The sequence below is a fragment of the Pseudomyrmex gracilis genome, unplaced genomic scaffold (genome assembly GCF_002006095.1).
Source record: "Pseudomyrmex gracilis isolate BER0280 unplaced genomic scaffold, ASM200609v1 scaffold_78, whole genome shotgun sequence".
Taxonomy (NCBI): Eukaryota; Metazoa; Arthropoda; class Insecta; order Hymenoptera; family Formicidae; genus Pseudomyrmex; species Pseudomyrmex gracilis.
In genome coordinates this window covers 537,887-555,734 of record NW_018020662.1, presented here as the reverse complement: position 1 = coordinate 555,734, position 17,848 = coordinate 537,887, and the positions used below count along the sequence as shown (strand labels likewise).

Here is a 17,848-nt window from a genome sequence, read left to right as displayed (position 1 = left end):
AAAAAAAAAAAAAAAACTGTGACGTAACTGCGGGCAACAAGTATCGCGAGATGTGCGTTCGATATTCCGCTCGTTAATATGAATCTCGCATCATCACGCTCCGGTGCTTATTCTTGCAACAATAACTAACTCATTTTCCATTCGACTCGACGTGTGTACCACGCGAAGAATCGGGCGCGCTGATAATGGCCTACTCTTGTGTGTATGGTGGCTTGACGCCTCTCTTCTGGATTTGCGCACCCGACGTTATCGCGCGACCTTAAGTACCGCGTTCTCGTCTTCCTCCCCCCGTAATCTGCCATCAAACGCCGTTAATCCCCTAAACTACCGATGACATTTGCCAGATACGATCGTGTACGCTAGGGGAAATCAAACTATCATGATGATTGGATGGCAATGCCAGGAAAACTTGTCGAACAACCGAGATTCAATGATCCGAAACAGTTTGATATCATCTTGATATATACTCGCGCAATTATCGACATTATTGACACTCGGTCGATGTGTGTATTCTTCAGAGAGACCAAGAAATTGTTTTGTGATTGCGTTTTTTCCGTCAAACGCGTATAGCTCGAATATACTCGCGAATAAATAAATCGATTTTCGCGTTCTCTCTTTTTTTGTGACGACGATATTTACAACCGTCGGGAACAACGTTCGAACGAATCGAGCACAACGAGAGACTCATAAGTATCGATAGAATATCTCGTATATATATTAGTTTACTATATACGTACTTCATCACGAAGTTTCGAAGCTAAGGAAAACGACGTGAATGAAAGCGCCGTCGCGAAAGGATTGAGAGAATACACATTAGCGAAAAGAGACGAGACATTTCCTTGCCAAAGTTTAATGCAAGACTCCTTTAAGAAGCTCGCCAGACACAAGGTTTGAAAACATTGGCCGTTCGCGTGAGTTCGCTAACGCAGTTTGCTTCCGGAAAGCGGAACTTGGAAACTCCCGCTTTCTCTCTAACGGGGGGAGAGGAGGGGGGGAGAGGGGTGGCAGGAAACTTTTCGCATTGGGATTTATTACATATTTTTGACCCAGTTCCTACGCGAAAAACTATACTCCCGCAATTCCCACAGCCATATCCCCCGTCTAATCGCGCACGCGGAGCGTTTAACGTCGCGCGTTCGATCGCGATTCGCGTCCCGTAATAAAAACGTGAGAACAACGTGACGGCGTGATTCGGCGTGTGATGAGCGAATTGTGTCGAAATATTATTGCAAGTGCGGGTTACATTGCGGAGCGTTAACAATTCTGCGAGAAGTTTAATTTTCCGTACTGTTAACCAACGCGCAATATTAACTCTTAAAGTTAACACACGTTTCCTCTGTCGAACATTAAGTATACAGTGGGGGATATTTGAATGTCTCACACACCCCGTCTCTCTTTTGCTCTACACGTTAAAACATACATAAATGCGTGTAACCTTAATTAATCGTTGCCGCTGCGGTTCAACTCCTCTGGGGAAATGCTCCAACAACTTTTGTTTACCCAAAACTTCCGTTTTTTTTTGTTCCGATTGCACAATGGGAAAGGAAAAGTCAGTTTTTTTTTCTTAAGCTCGGAAACTCACAGAAAATATGAAAAGTCAACGGGAAGGGTGGATTTATCTTATATACTTTAAGGGTTGGAGAAAAAACGCGCAGAACTCTATTGCTGACTTTGTAATTTATCTTTCTCAAAAAAAGAAAAAAATAAAAAACACGTAAGGCGGCGTTTCAACCTGGAGGCAAATGTCGCTCCGATGTATCGTTCCGATGATATTTGGGTCGACCGTGATAAATATAAATTCAACGATTCGGTAGTACCTACCGCGCGCGCGGCTACTCTACTGTGCACATGAAAACGACCCCAATTCGGGATCTCGTTTATCACGATTGTTGCCGTCTTTGAAAACGCTATCTCGGTCGCATTTCGAATCCGCGGCTTTTAACGGCGAAACGAAGAAACGACGTTTCTTTCTTGGTTGAAGAAGTTATTATATAGAACGCTGGATGAAAGAGCGGAATAAAAAAACCTCGGACTGTATGAAGACCGTAAACCAATTGCGTGTCACCGCCTGCGCTAATCCGACTTTGAATACATCCAGAGAAAAGCCGTACAAGACCCAACCAACTGGTTCTTCGTGCTGTTTCCCAGCTAGTTCTAGAATCTCCGTTCTCATCTAAAAGCTCTAGGAAGCAAAACATGCGATGTTCGACTATTCTCTCGTCGTCTCTCGTAGGCGACGAGATATATATCAATGCGTCGAAAAAGCGTGCGTGATGGAAAGCGCGCTACAACAAGAACCACGTGAAGACAAGACACACGGTGTGACACAAGAGAGGCTGAAAAAAAAAAAAAAAAGGAAATTAAATCGAAGCGATTTAATTTTTCAATACCGGAGGATTGGTCAGGAAGGTCACGGCAGCTCTCAAGTGCTTCAGATTAAGCGTCTGCGTGTCCTCGACATCATCGCCGTCCTCTCCAAGAAGGGCCGGTATTTGGATCGACGTTTGGCGCGCGGCCGTCTTGTCACGCTCGTCCTGTCTGAGCCTCGCGATCCTGCGGTGATGATCTCCTTCCTCGCCGTTGTCATCCTTGTGGCTCGGTTTGAAACGTCCGCCTGAGAACGGGCATGCCATCTTTGCAAGTGCGCTGTTCTATTACGGTCCGTTGAGAGGATCCTTTTCGAGATCCGGACGGGAAGAAACGGGAGCACGCGGCGTTAATTAACGAGAGACATGCCGCGCGCCTCTCGTTGTGTTTATCTGCGATCAGCTGGCTGCAGCCACAACCACTACAAACGCTCCCACCCTTGTGTTTCGTATTCGAGCCCTCTTCAGCCCGCGCTTCCTAGCGAATCAACGTTACGAACGTGGTGGCTCTTGTTCGCGCGATTGTTCGCACAGCTCTTTCACACGTCGCCGCTCTGAGCGACGCGCGAACACGTGAAACAGATCCGAGAACTCATCTTCATCGTCGTCTTCGTGTTCCCGATCTTCGTCGTAATAACGTTGCCGCTAACGTTGCCGATGATCATTGACAGATCTGTCATTCTCGATCGTTCATCACGTTACGGTATGTATGTCGTATAGAGAAAAAAACTCTCCTCTTCACACACCGCCGCAACGTTCTTGCTTAGCGTGCGCGCGTTATGTGTCCCGGCGTCTACCAACCACCGCGTCGAGCCGGACGCGATGTCGCACGCGGTGTCAACGCGAAGAAGTTTGGCGAGACGACTCACAGGTTTGCTGCTCTCTTCGCGAATAATTTCTTTTATCACGTTTGTCTCTAGAATCGCTCTTCGGGGTCTTCGGTCTTCGTAAATCCTTCGGGCGAGATCTCTCGTTCTTTTTTTTTTCTTTTTTTTCGGTTTTTTTCAGATGCAAATATCGGCGGATACCAACCGCGCAATATCGACAACCGTAATTCGCGCGCGCATTCACCTTGGCAGGGAGACGCGGCGGATCGTCGACGCGACGGTAGATGTACGGTGACGACGATGTACGATGACACGACGACGCGCGCTACATACGTTGCTGTGCCTGAGCGCCTAGCGCCATACTGCTATATGGATTGACCGCGGCAACGCTTCGAGGCGCGACGGAGAGAAGAGAAGAGCGACGAGAGGGAAGGCAGCAGAGCAAGGGTGAGTCGGACGGTGTAAGGGGTGAGCGGAGGCGTCACGATGGAGGGTAGCGAAGACGCCTGCGCGTGTTTTCCTCTCTCTCTGTTTCTCTCTCTGTCTCTCTCTCTCTCTCTCTCTAACTGCTGTACTTTCCGTTCTCTCCTCTCGTAGGTCGTAGAGAAGGAAAACCTGTCTATACCCCTGCTTGCTTGCTGCCTACCTCACCTGGTTTGACCTGACTCGCTGCCCTGGTGCAGTTACCTGCTCTGGCGCGCGCTCTCCCCCGCCCTGGAGATTTTCAGGAAATTTAGTATACACATGCTTGTGTTCCATTATTAACTTCTGTAATTTTGCGCCGCAACCGACGTATCCGACCGACAGATGCGACTGACTTCCATGAACAGTATTGTGTCCACGGTCATCTCTCGGGAAAATTGTTTAACGGGGACGTTAGATTAAAATTAATGAGAAATGTGTAAATTGCGTGCGAGAGACTCGCGCGTTACACCCCCGTAGTCTATTAAAACTGACAAAGCGAGAGGAAATAGATAGATGCACATTTAACGATTACTTAATGTGGCCACATAATGAAGCGCAAAGTTGTGCGCGTGTAAACGAGTAATATCGCTTTGCAAATACACTTTCTGCTCGCAATTAGCCAATTATATTACGCGGAGTTAACGCCGTTTTATATTAGTTTACGTTTTATCCAAGCCATTTTATCCATCTTTAGAGTTACACAACTTTCGCACACGCATTTGTTTCCGCAAACGAGATCTTAACGTGATTATTATCTCGCGCTACAACGGCGTAATGCGATTATGTGATCGTGGCCGGGGCAATGTTTATCGCGGAAAATGCAATGTCTCATCGCAAATATTATCTTATGTCTCTGTTGTTATTATACGCGTCTGGGAACAGTTGCGAAATGAACGTGCATTTTCGATCGAGAGAAACTTTTTTCTCATAAATTCCCAATAATCACGAGTAAAACTCTTCGAAATTACATCTTGTACAAGCGCGTTTGATAAGAAAATAATATAAGAAAGAATCCCGCACGAAAATAAAAATGCTCGGGTATCTTTCTTTCGGGAGCTGTAACGTGCAGTAGATTATATTGCTTTTTTTTTTTTTGTTTTCTATTTTTTCTCTGCTGTTTGGTGTTTTATTTCTCTGATTTATTTTTTACTTAATTTTATTTCTCTTATTAATACCATGTTGGATTAATTCCTGCACGAGAGTCATTTTTCATCATCTCAATCATCCTCCAATTCAAACACCATTAATTAATAATGATCAAATGTGTTTTTTTTTTTTTTTTTTTTTTTATTTCAACGTGTCTCTTTTCAAAATACCTCCTTAATCTTCGTTCACGGTAAAGTGCTAAAACCGGTTGCATCAGATTATCGGGAAGCAAGGGTGGAGTATATATAAAGAGGGGTGGCGCGCGGAATGGATGAGTTTGGTAATCAAGTTTGTCCAGCACTTTTCTGTCTCGTGTCCGTGCTACAGACGGGGTAGAGTCGAATATCCATTTCGGTTCTCTCGACAATTCGGAGCGATCGATCTGTACCATTATCGCGAGAAGCATTGCTTCGCGCCGCGGTCGAATGTCAGCGGTCCGTCGTATAGGAAGCCTCGATCGGGTCATTGCTCACGTGATTCCCAGTGGAAATGTTCTTACAAATTACGAGACGCTCGCTGCAAATTGTCGGCGAGAAAACAAGTTATCTTTTCTCGCGAACAGATATATAAGGGCGTAAATAATTTATACGCACAACAACACCTCTCTCTCTCGTCACTCGCCGCGTCGCTCCTTCAATACTACGCGTGATACGTTGCGTGAACACGCTCCTGAGAAAATAATCACTCGATTGCGATAAAATGAGGGCAATGAGAAGATATAAATATCTCTTGAAAGCGGCACATATTGGATATTGCAAAATTAGAACATTAAATCAGTTATTCGCGCGTATTCGTACGTATCAGCGTGTCCGTTCAGATTTCTTGAGCTGTTCGGACGCGCTCGGTCGTGTATTTTACTACTTGTTCTATTATTCGCGTGATTTTAAATTATAATTTTATTTAACAAGTTACTCTAAGTTCTCTATAATAAATCAGAAAATCTCGTATTTTCGCGTTGCTCATGTATACAGGGTGTCCCGTAAGTCGAGATCAATCGCTCGGGAAGAGTGATCGAGGATCCAAAAATAAGAAAACTAAGTTGACATAAACGCACGTTCGTAAATGCGTTGTTTTCGAGTTATTGCATTTCGCCATTTTTATGGTGAAATTTGAAATTGTTATATTTCGAATTTTTTGTCAAAATTAAAAGAAGGAACAGATAGTATATGAATTTTGTAACATAACTAAAGTCGCGAATAAAAGTTGCAAGTTGCTTTAGCATCCTATCCAGGATGCGCCACAAGTGACGAACTGTGGAGTCTACTGGAGCTCTACTAAGAGATGCTAACGAGATGCTGTACCCTGCACGTGGTGCATCCTGGGTAAAGCAGCTCCTCAACTTTTATTTGACTTTTAGTTACAAAACTTATACGCTATCTATCCCTTCTTTGAATTTTGACAAAAACTTCGAAATACAACAATTTCCAATTTTAACATAAAAATAACAACAACTCGAAAACAACGCATTTTCGGACATGGATTAATATCAACTTTTTTTTCTTGTTTTTGGATCTTCAATTACTTCCCGAGCGATAATTGTATAACACACTTTTTACTGTAATAACACATTTTTTAGTATTTACCGGACATTTAGTTAATTGAATAAGAGCGCAAATTACTATTCGAGGGTGTGCGAACTAATCCATGTAATATCAACGTGAAAAGATTAAACATTCATGTAACGTGTGCATTCCATTAAAAGCCGCATACAACTGGTCTGCGCGCGTGGTCAAAGAAACGCGTATAGCGCGCTCCGCGCCATTCGAAATCAAATTACGTTATAACCATTAGTAAGTTGAACCGCATTTTTGGCAGCGCATCGAAACGTATGCGAAATGCGATTTGCGGAACGTGTTTTCCATTTACTAAATTAACTCCATTCGTCAGAACTGCAAAATTTGACTACATTCTCATGATTTCCCATTCTCCCTCGCAATATGAAATCACTTTATCCGCCGGTTTTTCTCCAGCGCATGTTTATTATTCACCGCGCGGAGATTACTTTTTGCGTTTGTTTTCTTTATTTGCTGGCATTCTGTTTGTTTGTTTTTTTTTGTATACAAAATTTTAGAACAGATCTATTTCTTATTCACAGTTGAGAAAAATGTTTATTTATTTAAAACGATGCCTCTCTTTCAAACGCGCGCTCGTATATGTTAAGAGGGTGCATTAGTAATATTGCGTAAAAGTGAAAAAAACGAAGTTTTTAATTTTTTCATTTTTCCATTTTTTCCTGATTTCTCTTTCGACGCGAAAATGCGTTTCGTACTTTGCCTCGCATCTACTGCATGTTTATACTTCAATCCTCACTAACGCGCCGCGAAGTAAACGCACATTTAATTTTTCACTCATGAATATATGCAATTCACATAATGCGACTGCGGCTCGCTGAGTTTTTGCGCTCTCTTTTAGTCTAACGAGTTTCAGCTTATCTTGAAATGCAGCTAAGAAATGTAACTGCTGAGCCAGTAATATACTTGGACGAAGTGTTGGCTACTTCTTCTCTTTTTAGTTGTCTCTTTGGATGAAGAAAAGATTTATATCCGATCTCTCTTAGGCGCAATTTTTTTCTCATCAGATTAAAAACTGTAACACACGTGTGTAAAGAAATGTGTTGGTGTAGCGATAGATTGTAAACGCCCTTAGGCGCTCGATTGCAGTTAAGTGTTTTCTCCGAGAAGTTTAAATATAGTTTTTGATAGTACGTGGCGATGTGCCAGACCTTCCCAAGATCGCGATACAATGATGAGTTCTTTATCACGCCACCGCTCTCGGTGACCGGAATACATATTTGAAAAGATAGAGATAAGGGTAGAATCAACGAAGAGAAGAGATTTGTAACTAAACAAACTAATTGGCGCGGATACGTCTATTCTGTTTGAGAAACGAGGAAAGTGTGTATTCCGGTTTGCGGTTAATAGGAAAATCCATCATAAAATCGTGGGAAAATCTCTCAAAATCAAAATGATCAATAACTGTCTGAAGATCTGATAATTACCGAGAGTTGACCGTGGAAGTATCAAGTTTAATTGTTAAAATAACAGTGCAATTTTTATTCTAAAAAAATAGTGAGTTTTTTATATTCTTAGGTGTTTTGAATGAAAACTACAAAATAGTTTGTGTGTCTAATTGTAATATAATAGAATAGTTAACAATATAACAACGAACAATATCGATGAATCCAACACAACATGGATGGACAATATTGATAAATATAATGCAACGTGGGAAAAAAGTATAACCTATTTGTTGAAAAAAAAAAAAAAAACTAGCTGCCGTGTCACTTATCAACTATAGTTGGCTGCAAATTGCTATGACCTCGCTGACAAGTGAGTTCCTGGAAGAAACGTCTTGTGTATGTGTGTATGTGTGTGTGTAATAGTTTCCGATATATATATATTTTCTACTTTCTTTTTCAGAATTTTATGAAACGGTTTTCTGGAAAATAGCAGCGTATTTTGTATTCCCATCGCGTCGCGTCTGGTTATTGCTGCATATTGAAGAAAATCGTTTGATACTCGATGCATCACGGTTCCGTGCAGATGTGAAATGATACAAATGACTTTCCGACGAGACATACCGATAGCTTTTCTCATTTCTTTGATTCTCACTACGTTTTGTTTATCAAACAGACTGGAATAATAATGAAAAAAAGCGATCGATATCGGTGTAATACAGTTTATTTTGTAAAAAAAAAAAAAAAACCCCGAGAAATATACACTCCACAAAGCGGTGTGTTCCACAAAACCGAAGTTCTATATATATATATATATATATATATATATATATATATTTTGATAATAAATTTCCATCTTTTTTCTCCTTCTATCACTTTTCAGACTGATGGCACATGTGTATATATTTCTTATCTCATAAAAAGAATCTCTCTTTATCATTGTTAACTTTATCATCGTTATCTTTATCAGAATACACATGCCCCTACATTTTTTACACGTTAAAATCACCAGAAAAAAAACCTTTTATTCGTGTACGCATTTTGAGAGATTTAATAGCCCGATAGAAACAAAACAAAGCGATTTACACTTCTCTTTATGTCTTCTTTTCTTTCTCCGCGTGCATCTGATGTGGCGCGCGTTCTGCTCAAGACATGATATACTATTCTCCGGAATTGTTTCCGACGAGAATTGTGTTTGCTTTAGCATCGCTTCGCCGCATGAATCAACTCCCGTTTGGAACTCATATTTTTATTCTACTCCGTTGCTAAAGCGCGCAAAAAATATTATAATTTTAGATAAGACGTTGTTGCAGACTAAATTAATTGTAACAGCTTACGATATTAATGACGGGATTTGATTAATTATTGCGCGCGTGTTTCTTTATTGCAACGTCGCTTAATATTTGTGACGAGCTAATTTTTTTTCACGTGTCTGTGCTATTTTTCTTGCAAAACGCACAATTGATCGTATTTTTTTTGTTTCGCCGGAATATTGATTTATTCGCACAAACATTCCTTCTACATTAATATTCCAGGTATTTTATGCAATTTTGAATGGTGTTTATATTTCTTCGAACTGATGTTTCGAATTGATCGGAATGTATTGATGAAATCCATACAAATGCAATAGCAAATATTCTGAAGCGAGAGATTTTAGATCTCCCTCTGATGTTTTTTTTATTGTCAGACGGTGTAACATATTTTACAGAAAGTCCTATACATACATGTCGCGCAAGTCGCACGGAGATATATATATATATATATACACACGTGAGAATCTCTCTCTTGAAATTTTATTTCTGCGGGACAGAAACGAGGTCACTTTTGTCGAAATTTCAAGATCGTCTCCAATCGATTTAACTTGTACTTTCGACTTGGCGCGCCCGATAAAGGTCGCACTTTAATTGGGATGATCTTAATAGGGTGATAATCTTAATGCTCTCGTATGCTAGTTGAATCGCGCGATTCGCCGGCGCAAAAAATGCTGTAACTCAAACATTAATCTTCGCCCTCCGTTAAGATCATCATGGAAAAGAGGAAAATTGATGGTCGCGCGAGGATGCTACCGCGCGTCCGACGGGGTATCCGAAGTGCCATTTCATTATAAAAATCGACAAGGGACAGAGCGGAATCCTTGCCAACAAGGATGTCGGATGATAAATAAAATCGATAATGCAGGTCATTTGAAAGCATCCGGTGACGTCAGTCATTTCTATGTTATGGCCACCATTACCACGCGTTCCGGCTGGTACACGCATTTCTCGAACTTCCCCCTTGTGACGAGGGAGGAAAAGCCCGATCATCGATATTCGGCACGTGACGGTATTTTTAATTAAGTCCGGAGTGCTATTTATCATCGCCGAGGTCAGCCGAAGAATCTACGTGGAAAGTTATTGACTGACTTGTTTTCGGATATGAAAGCGCGGCTGAAAGTGATAACGAATAGAATTAATTGGTCGCGCGGTGTGTATATTAAATTGACTCTAAAATGTCAGATCAACAAAGCGTTGCAGATCAAAACGTGTTGTTACGCTAACAATGCTAATTGCAGAACACACTCCCTAGATGCGAAGTCGAAATAAAATTTATTTCAATGGAGAAGTTCTTCGAATATAATAAATAACGTGTATTTTGATATACACAACAACATTGTGTGCGCGTAACATGAGGAAAATTGACGTGTATATTGTTGTGTTTCAGCACTTGTCGGATTTGTGTAATATTTTTTCACAATTCTCGATTAAACACATTTCCAATGTAATAAAACGCGATAAACAAGAAAAAACGTCCTCGAAAATTTCCGATCTCCATTTTCTCGTTAATGTTTTAATAAGCTTATTACTTGAGCGTGCGACGTGGCAAGTTTTTATTTCACGAGAGACTGCTGAAGGATATACAACACTGTTGTGTGTCATGTGTCGTGCGTTTATTTATACAGGGTGCACTTAGGAGGGCGGTAGATAAATTTACGAGAACCCCTCAATGAGTAGTCGGCAGTAAAATATCGGATATCACCTTTACTGTCATGAGGGTATATTTTAACGCGATTTATATATCGCGACGGTAGCTCGCATAGACACAAACGACGCAGAGTAATTATTTAAACTTACTCTCGGTCTGTGTGATTCTTTTTAATCGCGCGTGTGTTTATGTAATTTATATAAACTTTATTATAATAGCACTCGGGTTTAATGTATTTTCAGAAGGTAACGAGAACTCTCTTTTACTCTCATTGCTCTAACCGAGTTTTCTCCGCGATCAATTTTCCGACACCCGCAGATTTTCCTCTCTCGGTCGTGAATCACTCCGAGCCATTTAATCTTGATGGCCGATAGCCATGCGTTTCATTTGACGGTCGGTGCAATTGGCCTCTCTCTCTCGGATGCGACGCAATTCGTGAAATTGGGAGAGCCATGAATCTTCGTCCACTTATAGATCTCCTGTATTTCTTTTTTTTTTTTTTTTTTTTTTTTTTTCCGAACGTGCGCGCGTTGCTCGTCGTGCATTTTTCAAAAGCCGAACACATCATTGATAATTTCAACGCCGTTTTGCAACAAATCGATACGCGGTCTTGTTGACCGAGTGCTTTTTTTACAACCCGTCGTTCGACGCTCTTCTCGCTTTTTATTTGTTCGATTGCATTTGTCGTCGCAAGATGCGCTCGTGCGGGGGGGGGGGTTTAAAATTTCTACTGCCGCCATTGCGCCTTTGCTATTTCACTGTGAATCGGCGTATGTATACCTATATGGCACGTCTACGTACGCGCCAGAATGATACGATATTGGCAGCGGATCAATAAAAGAGTGAGCGCGAAGACGAACGATGTTTTTATCGTATTACCAGAAAATTGGGTACTAAGGGGGTGAGAAGAATTGCCATTTTCGTTTTACACAATGGGAACGAGGTCGCTGCAACTCCCTTAGGAGTGCCACGTACGCCGCCGTGGCGATAAAAGCATTCCGCCAAGTGCGGCGATATATAGATACGGAAATGGGTATAACACAGTCCGTTTCTTTGTCGGTGGCGATAATGAAATAACAGATGACCGTCATTTCGGGGAACATCGCGGAGTTCATCGCGCGCCCACGTTTGCGTTCGGTTGATTATCACATCCGGCATCGTTCTTCCGCCATTCATCAATAACGCGAACGGTGATTGCGCCTTTGTGGCCGATCAATGTATATATATATGCATGCTAATATATTCGCGCCCCGCAAAATATTGTCGGTATTTCGCTTACGATTAAAGTTACCCCTCCCGCTTTTTTTTGTCGCCCCTTTTCTTTTTCCTCCGCAACGGACGATATTGCAATGACTAAGCGTTTTTAAATTGTCACTACGCCCTTCTTCCATACGTGTTTTATAGCATTACTCAGCATAGCGTTGAATGAAATGGGGTCACTTTGAATAGTTAACGTCCGAGAGACATCTCGTTCGCGCGGGCGCGCACACGATTTCTACAAAACACATTTCTATCTCTTAAAAGATTTACCAGGCTGGAACTTCCCTAAGACGGCGCGGACCCACGTTTAATTTTTAAAACTCCTTTCTCCGAAAGGACTCTTCAATTTCGTCGAACCGGCGATACTTAAATTTTCACTGTCTTTTCAACTTGACAATTTTCTCGTCGAAGTTTAATTGACGAAATTGCAAGTAATTTTTTTTTCAAACCGAGCGCACAAGAGACGCGAGAAAATGGAAGAGAGAGAAGGCGGAGAAGAGACGGAAATTAGTACGATCTCCGTTTTTTTCAAATGAAAAAAAAAATATATATTGAAAACAAAATTAATTTGTCGATTTTTAATTCGCAATAAATTTTTTCTATAATCGTTGCGAATTAATTAATGAAGCAACGAAGCTATTATCTCTCTCATTCCAACTAGCCCGGCGACGTAGGTTGCAATTTGTTCTCTTCAATAAACGCCTTGTAATAAATTTTTCTACAAGCATTAATAATGCAAATAGCGTCAAAGTGAAAATTATCGCACAATCTCTGCATGTTTCATGTTTAAAACGGATTTTATTTGACGAAAGCAAAGTGGAGTAGAGCGTAATTAAATTTATTGTTCTCTCGCATCGAATAAATTTTCTAAAGATAGAATATATTTGTTGGGCGAAATCTCGTCTCACACACGCGCGTGGAATGTCATTGAAACAATGTAACACGACTGAAGTTGCAATTCCATTACAGAAATTATTCACGTACAGTGTTTGCAAGCTAGTGGCTTGAACAAACTTCAAGCTTCTCTATTGTTTCATTAATTGTAATCAAATTCAAACACTCTTGTTATTTCGCTCTTGTTATTTTGCCGAAACAATTGTTTGTATAGTGTAATTGTTACGTGCAATAAAAAATTGCGCGTGACAATAAAAAAATTGCGAAACTGAAATATTTTTACATCCGCGCGAAATTCATGCGAAAATAACTGATAATTCGTCAAGAGCGCGCGGCAAAAACTTCCGCAAAGAGTTTACTTCCGTAAACTCTCTCGTAGTATCAGCGAACGGGGGAAAGAAATTGACTCGGAGAAAGGTCGCTCCTAAAAAGAAAAAAAGATACATATATATATATAGGATACGCTTTATGTCGCACTTTGAGAACTTTTTAAACGATGTTCTCTCCGAGAATCAGATGATCCGAGTGTGCGAGAGGTCGCGTTTTATGACATCGGCGCTTTTGCTCGCGCAGAAAGCACGGCGTTTCTCTCTCTTTCGATATCCATAACTTTTTCATCAAATTACATGTGAAAGCCGTATCCACTCGTAATAAATTTTCGATTTTTCAGTTGAATGAGCATTGTGCACGCGTTTGAAAGCGCGCGGAGTCTCCCAACGCGTACAGCGAGCGACCGGGTTGACAGAAGTCGTTGTTGACTATACGCTAATTCTCGCGAAGGTCTTATAAGTATTCATTCGCGAAGTTATAGCGCCACCGTGGCGAAAGCAAAGCGGATTGCGAGAGAAAACCGAAGGGATGGTGTGCACGGCACACGTTCACGACGAGAGGGTGGTTCTCTCGCGAGGAGTGCGAACTAGGTGGTATCCAGATGGCGCGGTCGCGGAAAATCGATACTTTATCCTGTGCCGGCGAACGACGGCTCGTGTTCGCAGTACGCGACTCGTGTGCACGAGGCAAACACACGGGGGGAGTTCGAATCGGCAATCGGAATGGAATGACGCGTGAGAAGTGAGATCACAGCCTAGCCGCCATCCAGTCCGATTGTCAGGTGCAGCAAACATGGTACGTTTTCGCGCGCTAGAAATCGATTGCGGTAACACACACCCGTATATATAACGGACGCGCGCGGGGGAGTCAATCGGCGCTGATGACGATCGTCGCTTTGCGATGTGAGTGCAATCGCACTCGGCGCATACGACGATGACCTGACGGACAAATTTTGCAGGCCTTCGGCCTTTCGGTCCGGAGCCGCACGCGAAATATATGTTCGCGAGATGTTCCGTAAGCGGACATTCTTGCGACGCATTCGAGCGCGCGTCCGTTTTACCGCGTTCTTCTCCCTCGCGTATTCTCACTCGACCACGAATAAATTTTACACGCAACCCTTTTTTTCTTGTATGTGCAGTACGGATTTGTGAATTACGCCCTCGAGCTCCTGGTCGTCAAGACCTTTGGCAACGAGACGTGGGAGACGATAAAGTAGGTAAAAATAAAGCGGGATCTCTCTCTAGTCTCTCTTGATTCTTTACTTTAGTTCGTGCACGTTTTCTTCCGTATACTTAGACGCGCGTGATGTGTCCCGCGCTCAAACATCCGACGGACAAAAGCAGTTCAGCGTGGACATAAAAACGCTCGTGAAACATATGTCAAATTAGAAATCATGAGAAAAACAATTACAATCTGTATTGCGTGTTTACGTGCTATTATTGTTGTGTTTTTCTATTTTTTTTTTTTTTTACTTTTTCATTACATTAAGTTTGCCGCACCTTGTGCAAGAGAATTTTTCTTTCTCCATGTGCTATAATATTGAGAACTCGTAGAGATGCCACCTCTTTTCTTTTTTTTTCTCTTCCGTTCAAGAACTTTTTTAAATCACAAAGTGTGTTTTTTCGCGACATAAATATTACCAGGGCTGTTGTAGAAGCGTCTCTTAGCAGACGCTGAGAAAAGCTTCAAAGTGACATCTGATATCCATATCAAAGAACGTAACCACTTCAAACACTTGACACATAAATTAAATGTAGCGAGAGAAAGAGGGAGAAAAAGAGAAAGAGAGAGTACTTATCAAATCGTCAAGTTTAAAAATTTTCAGCAAAAAAGTAAAAGTGTGCAAGTAAATAATATTATGAAATTTAAAAAAACGCCACGTGTATTGTAAGTGTATTATAAGTGTACACAAAGATTTATTCTAAACCGCTATCTATAAAAAATAAAATATTAATATAAACCAAACGGTATAGAAATAATTAACATTTTACATAAATAATTATTTGTTATCTTTATTTATTATTTATTATTATTTATATATTGATTGATTTATTATTTATTTATTAATTACTTTCTATATTCTGTATTGTAATATATGTTTCTGTATATCTGTGCAAAGAGTTTTACAATTTTATTAATGATTTAGAAAAGATGCGGCGGTTAATATGGAAGGACAGTTTCTGGTGCGACAAATCTACGACGACGAGATTACGTATAATCTAATATCTGCTGCTACTAAGAAACTTAGTACGTATGTCTTCGCAAACTTAAGATCTTATTTACATTGTATAACGGAAAAATTTATATATTAGATATATATCTTTTGCCTCTCCTTTAGATATTCATCCCGACGAAATACTTGAGCTGTTTGGCCGAATGTTCTTCGAGTTCTGCCAAGATTCCGGTTACGATAAGATTCTTCAGGTTCTCGGGGCGACACCTAGAGATTTCTTGCAGGTAAATTAAAAAAAAAAAAATTTCGTGTGTGCGCCTGTTATAGATTTCTCTTCGATCAGAAACGCTTTAATGGAACTTAATAGATGTCGATTTATGCTAATGCGAGAAAATAGAACAGATAATTTGCATCTCATTTTCAACTCTAACTAATCTTACTTGCGCTAACTCGCATTAAGGACGCAACCTCGATAGTTATTGATTAATTTATTAAAATACGCACATATACAATTTGCATCAGGCGTTTGTGTAGTTGCTTTTTATTAATTTTATCGCGGAACTGCTTGTTAAATCGGTTTCATCATTAGAATGGAATATGTAGTATCCGTCGCGTACATTGATATTAGGAAATTTCGTGTCATTAAAATTAACCGCGCGTAATTTTGCAAATTTTTCCGATGTAGTTTATTTATGTTATTATATTTTCAAACAAAATTCAGCAGTAAAAGTTACTATCAAAAATTAAAACGAAAATACAAACGTTACACATTCTGCAACAGGAAATTCAATTTTAATTTTTATTACTGTTTCGCTGCAACGACAAACGCTCTCTGCACTTCAATTTCTTTCGTTTATTTCTCTCAGTTATTCATTATATAAAAGAGAATCGTATAATTAAACCTAGCATGCAACGGTTTTTTATGATTGCAAAGCTTTATTCGCGTTTTCTCGTTTATATTCCGTATAATACCAAGAAACACCATATATAATATGAAATCTTTTGAATTGTAAAGTTTTCTTTATGTCACACATAAATCAGTTAATTATGATGTAAAGAAATTAAACTCAAACCTACGTTGGAATACATATTCATATTTTTATATTCATATTCATATTTTTTTGTTATATTTATATTCATAGTTTTTTCTGAACTTTATTATCTTTGAAGATTATCATGGGTGAAACGTCATCTTATGCGAATTTCGTTTTAATGTTATTAAAAAAACGTGATCACTGGCAACACTAATTTTATGGATATTATTCACATCAGATTCTTTTTTGACGACTTTTTGTATTTTTAAAATAAAAACAATATACTGAAATAAAATTTCACTCATAGTAGAGAATTAACGTGTTTTTTATATGATAGTTTATATGATAATGTTTATAGGATTATTATTCAGTAAGTAAACTCTAAACAGAAGTAAACACATTTTGCAGAATTTGGATGCGCTTCATGATCATTTGGGTACTTTATATCCGGGCATGAGAGCACCGTCTTTTAGATGTACAGAAAGACCAGAGGATGGCGCGCTTATTTTGCATTATTATTCGGATCGACCTGGTTTGGAACACATCGTTATTGGAATCGTTAAGGTATTCAATTTTGTATCAATAATAAATAACACAATTTGTTGTGCAAAAATTTCAAAATTCGTGGAATACATTTTATCGTTTTCCTGGAACTCTTATTAGAGTACGTATTTAATATTTATACACTATATGACGTTGTGTAAATTAAAAAAAAAAATGTTACACTAGAAAGTGTTTTGTGTAATGACTTTCCGTGAATAGAATAACTTACGTTAAAAAAAATGGATTATAACGATAACAATCGCGGAGAGAACAATTTGATTTTTATTTATACGATAGACCGTCGCGAAAAAATTGCACGGCACGGATGTTGACATGAAGATAGTGAAGACCAAGAATGAGTGCGATCATGTGCAATTCCTCATAACTGACGCATCAGGACCGGGAGTTGTGACAAATCCTATGATCGCCGAATTGGAAACATTGTCTGTTGGTAAGTGAACGTATCGTTGTTCGCTTTGATAAAAGGAATCAATACGTATATGAGCAAGTTACAAGCAACAAAGGAAATGTGATAATCCTGAATATATTAGATATAAAAGACTTGTAAAACTTTGACACTAATTGTCATAGAGCCAAGAGTCAGTCCAACGACATTCTGTCGAGTTTTCCCGTTTCATCTGATGTTCAATCGAGATCTCACCATAGTTCAAACCGGCTGCACCATTACACGTGTTATACCGCAAGTTTCCAGCGGTCATTGCAAATTGAACGACATTCTCTCAACTGTAAGTTGATCCGCATAAAGATACACGATAAGAATTTGCACCTTTAGAACTTTTTTTATATGATATTATTGTTTATATTATTTTTTGACCGCTTTAATGTTAGTTTAAATTTCAAGATTTTTTTAAATTCTTTGATTATTTATATTA

The 17,848-nt window shown here is 39.8% G+C and overlaps 2 protein-coding genes across 3 annotated transcripts in view; one reads left to right on the top strand and one right to left on the bottom strand.

Moving 5' to 3' along the window:
- Nucleotides 1–3,537, bottom strand: part of LOC109854999 (head-specific guanylate cyclase) — a 27,659-nt gene extending 24,122 nt beyond the window's left edge. Inside the window, exon 1 of the mRNA XM_020428725.1 lies at nucleotides 2,391–3,537. Within this exon, the coding sequence (XP_020284314.1) occupies nucleotides 2,391–2,633 (243 nt within the window). The 5' untranslated portion in view covers nucleotides 2,634–3,537. The remainder of the gene's footprint in view (nucleotides 1–2,390) is intronic.
- A 36-nt stretch (nucleotides 3,538–3,573) lies between these two features.
- LOC109855000 (guanylate cyclase soluble subunit beta-1) overlaps nucleotides 3,574–17,848 on the top strand; it is a 21,419-nt gene continuing 7,144 nt past the window's right edge. The window contains exons 1-7 of one of the 2 annotated variants that reach the window (XM_020428726.1): nucleotides 13,855–14,000; nucleotides 14,344–14,417; nucleotides 15,352–15,452; nucleotides 15,544–15,662; nucleotides 16,821–16,976; nucleotides 17,253–17,406; nucleotides 17,547–17,701. In XM_020428726.1, the coding sequence (XP_020284315.1) occupies nucleotides 13,998–14,000; nucleotides 14,344–14,417; nucleotides 15,352–15,452; nucleotides 15,544–15,662; nucleotides 16,821–16,976; nucleotides 17,253–17,406; nucleotides 17,547–17,701 (762 nt within the window). In that variant the 5' untranslated portion in view covers nucleotides 13,855–13,997. Of the gene's footprint in view, nucleotides 3,641–13,854; nucleotides 14,001–14,343; nucleotides 14,418–15,351; nucleotides 15,453–15,543; nucleotides 15,663–16,820; nucleotides 16,977–17,252; nucleotides 17,407–17,546; nucleotides 17,702–17,848 lie in introns of those variants that run through there. The other variant, XM_020428727.1, reaches the window with a different exon arrangement.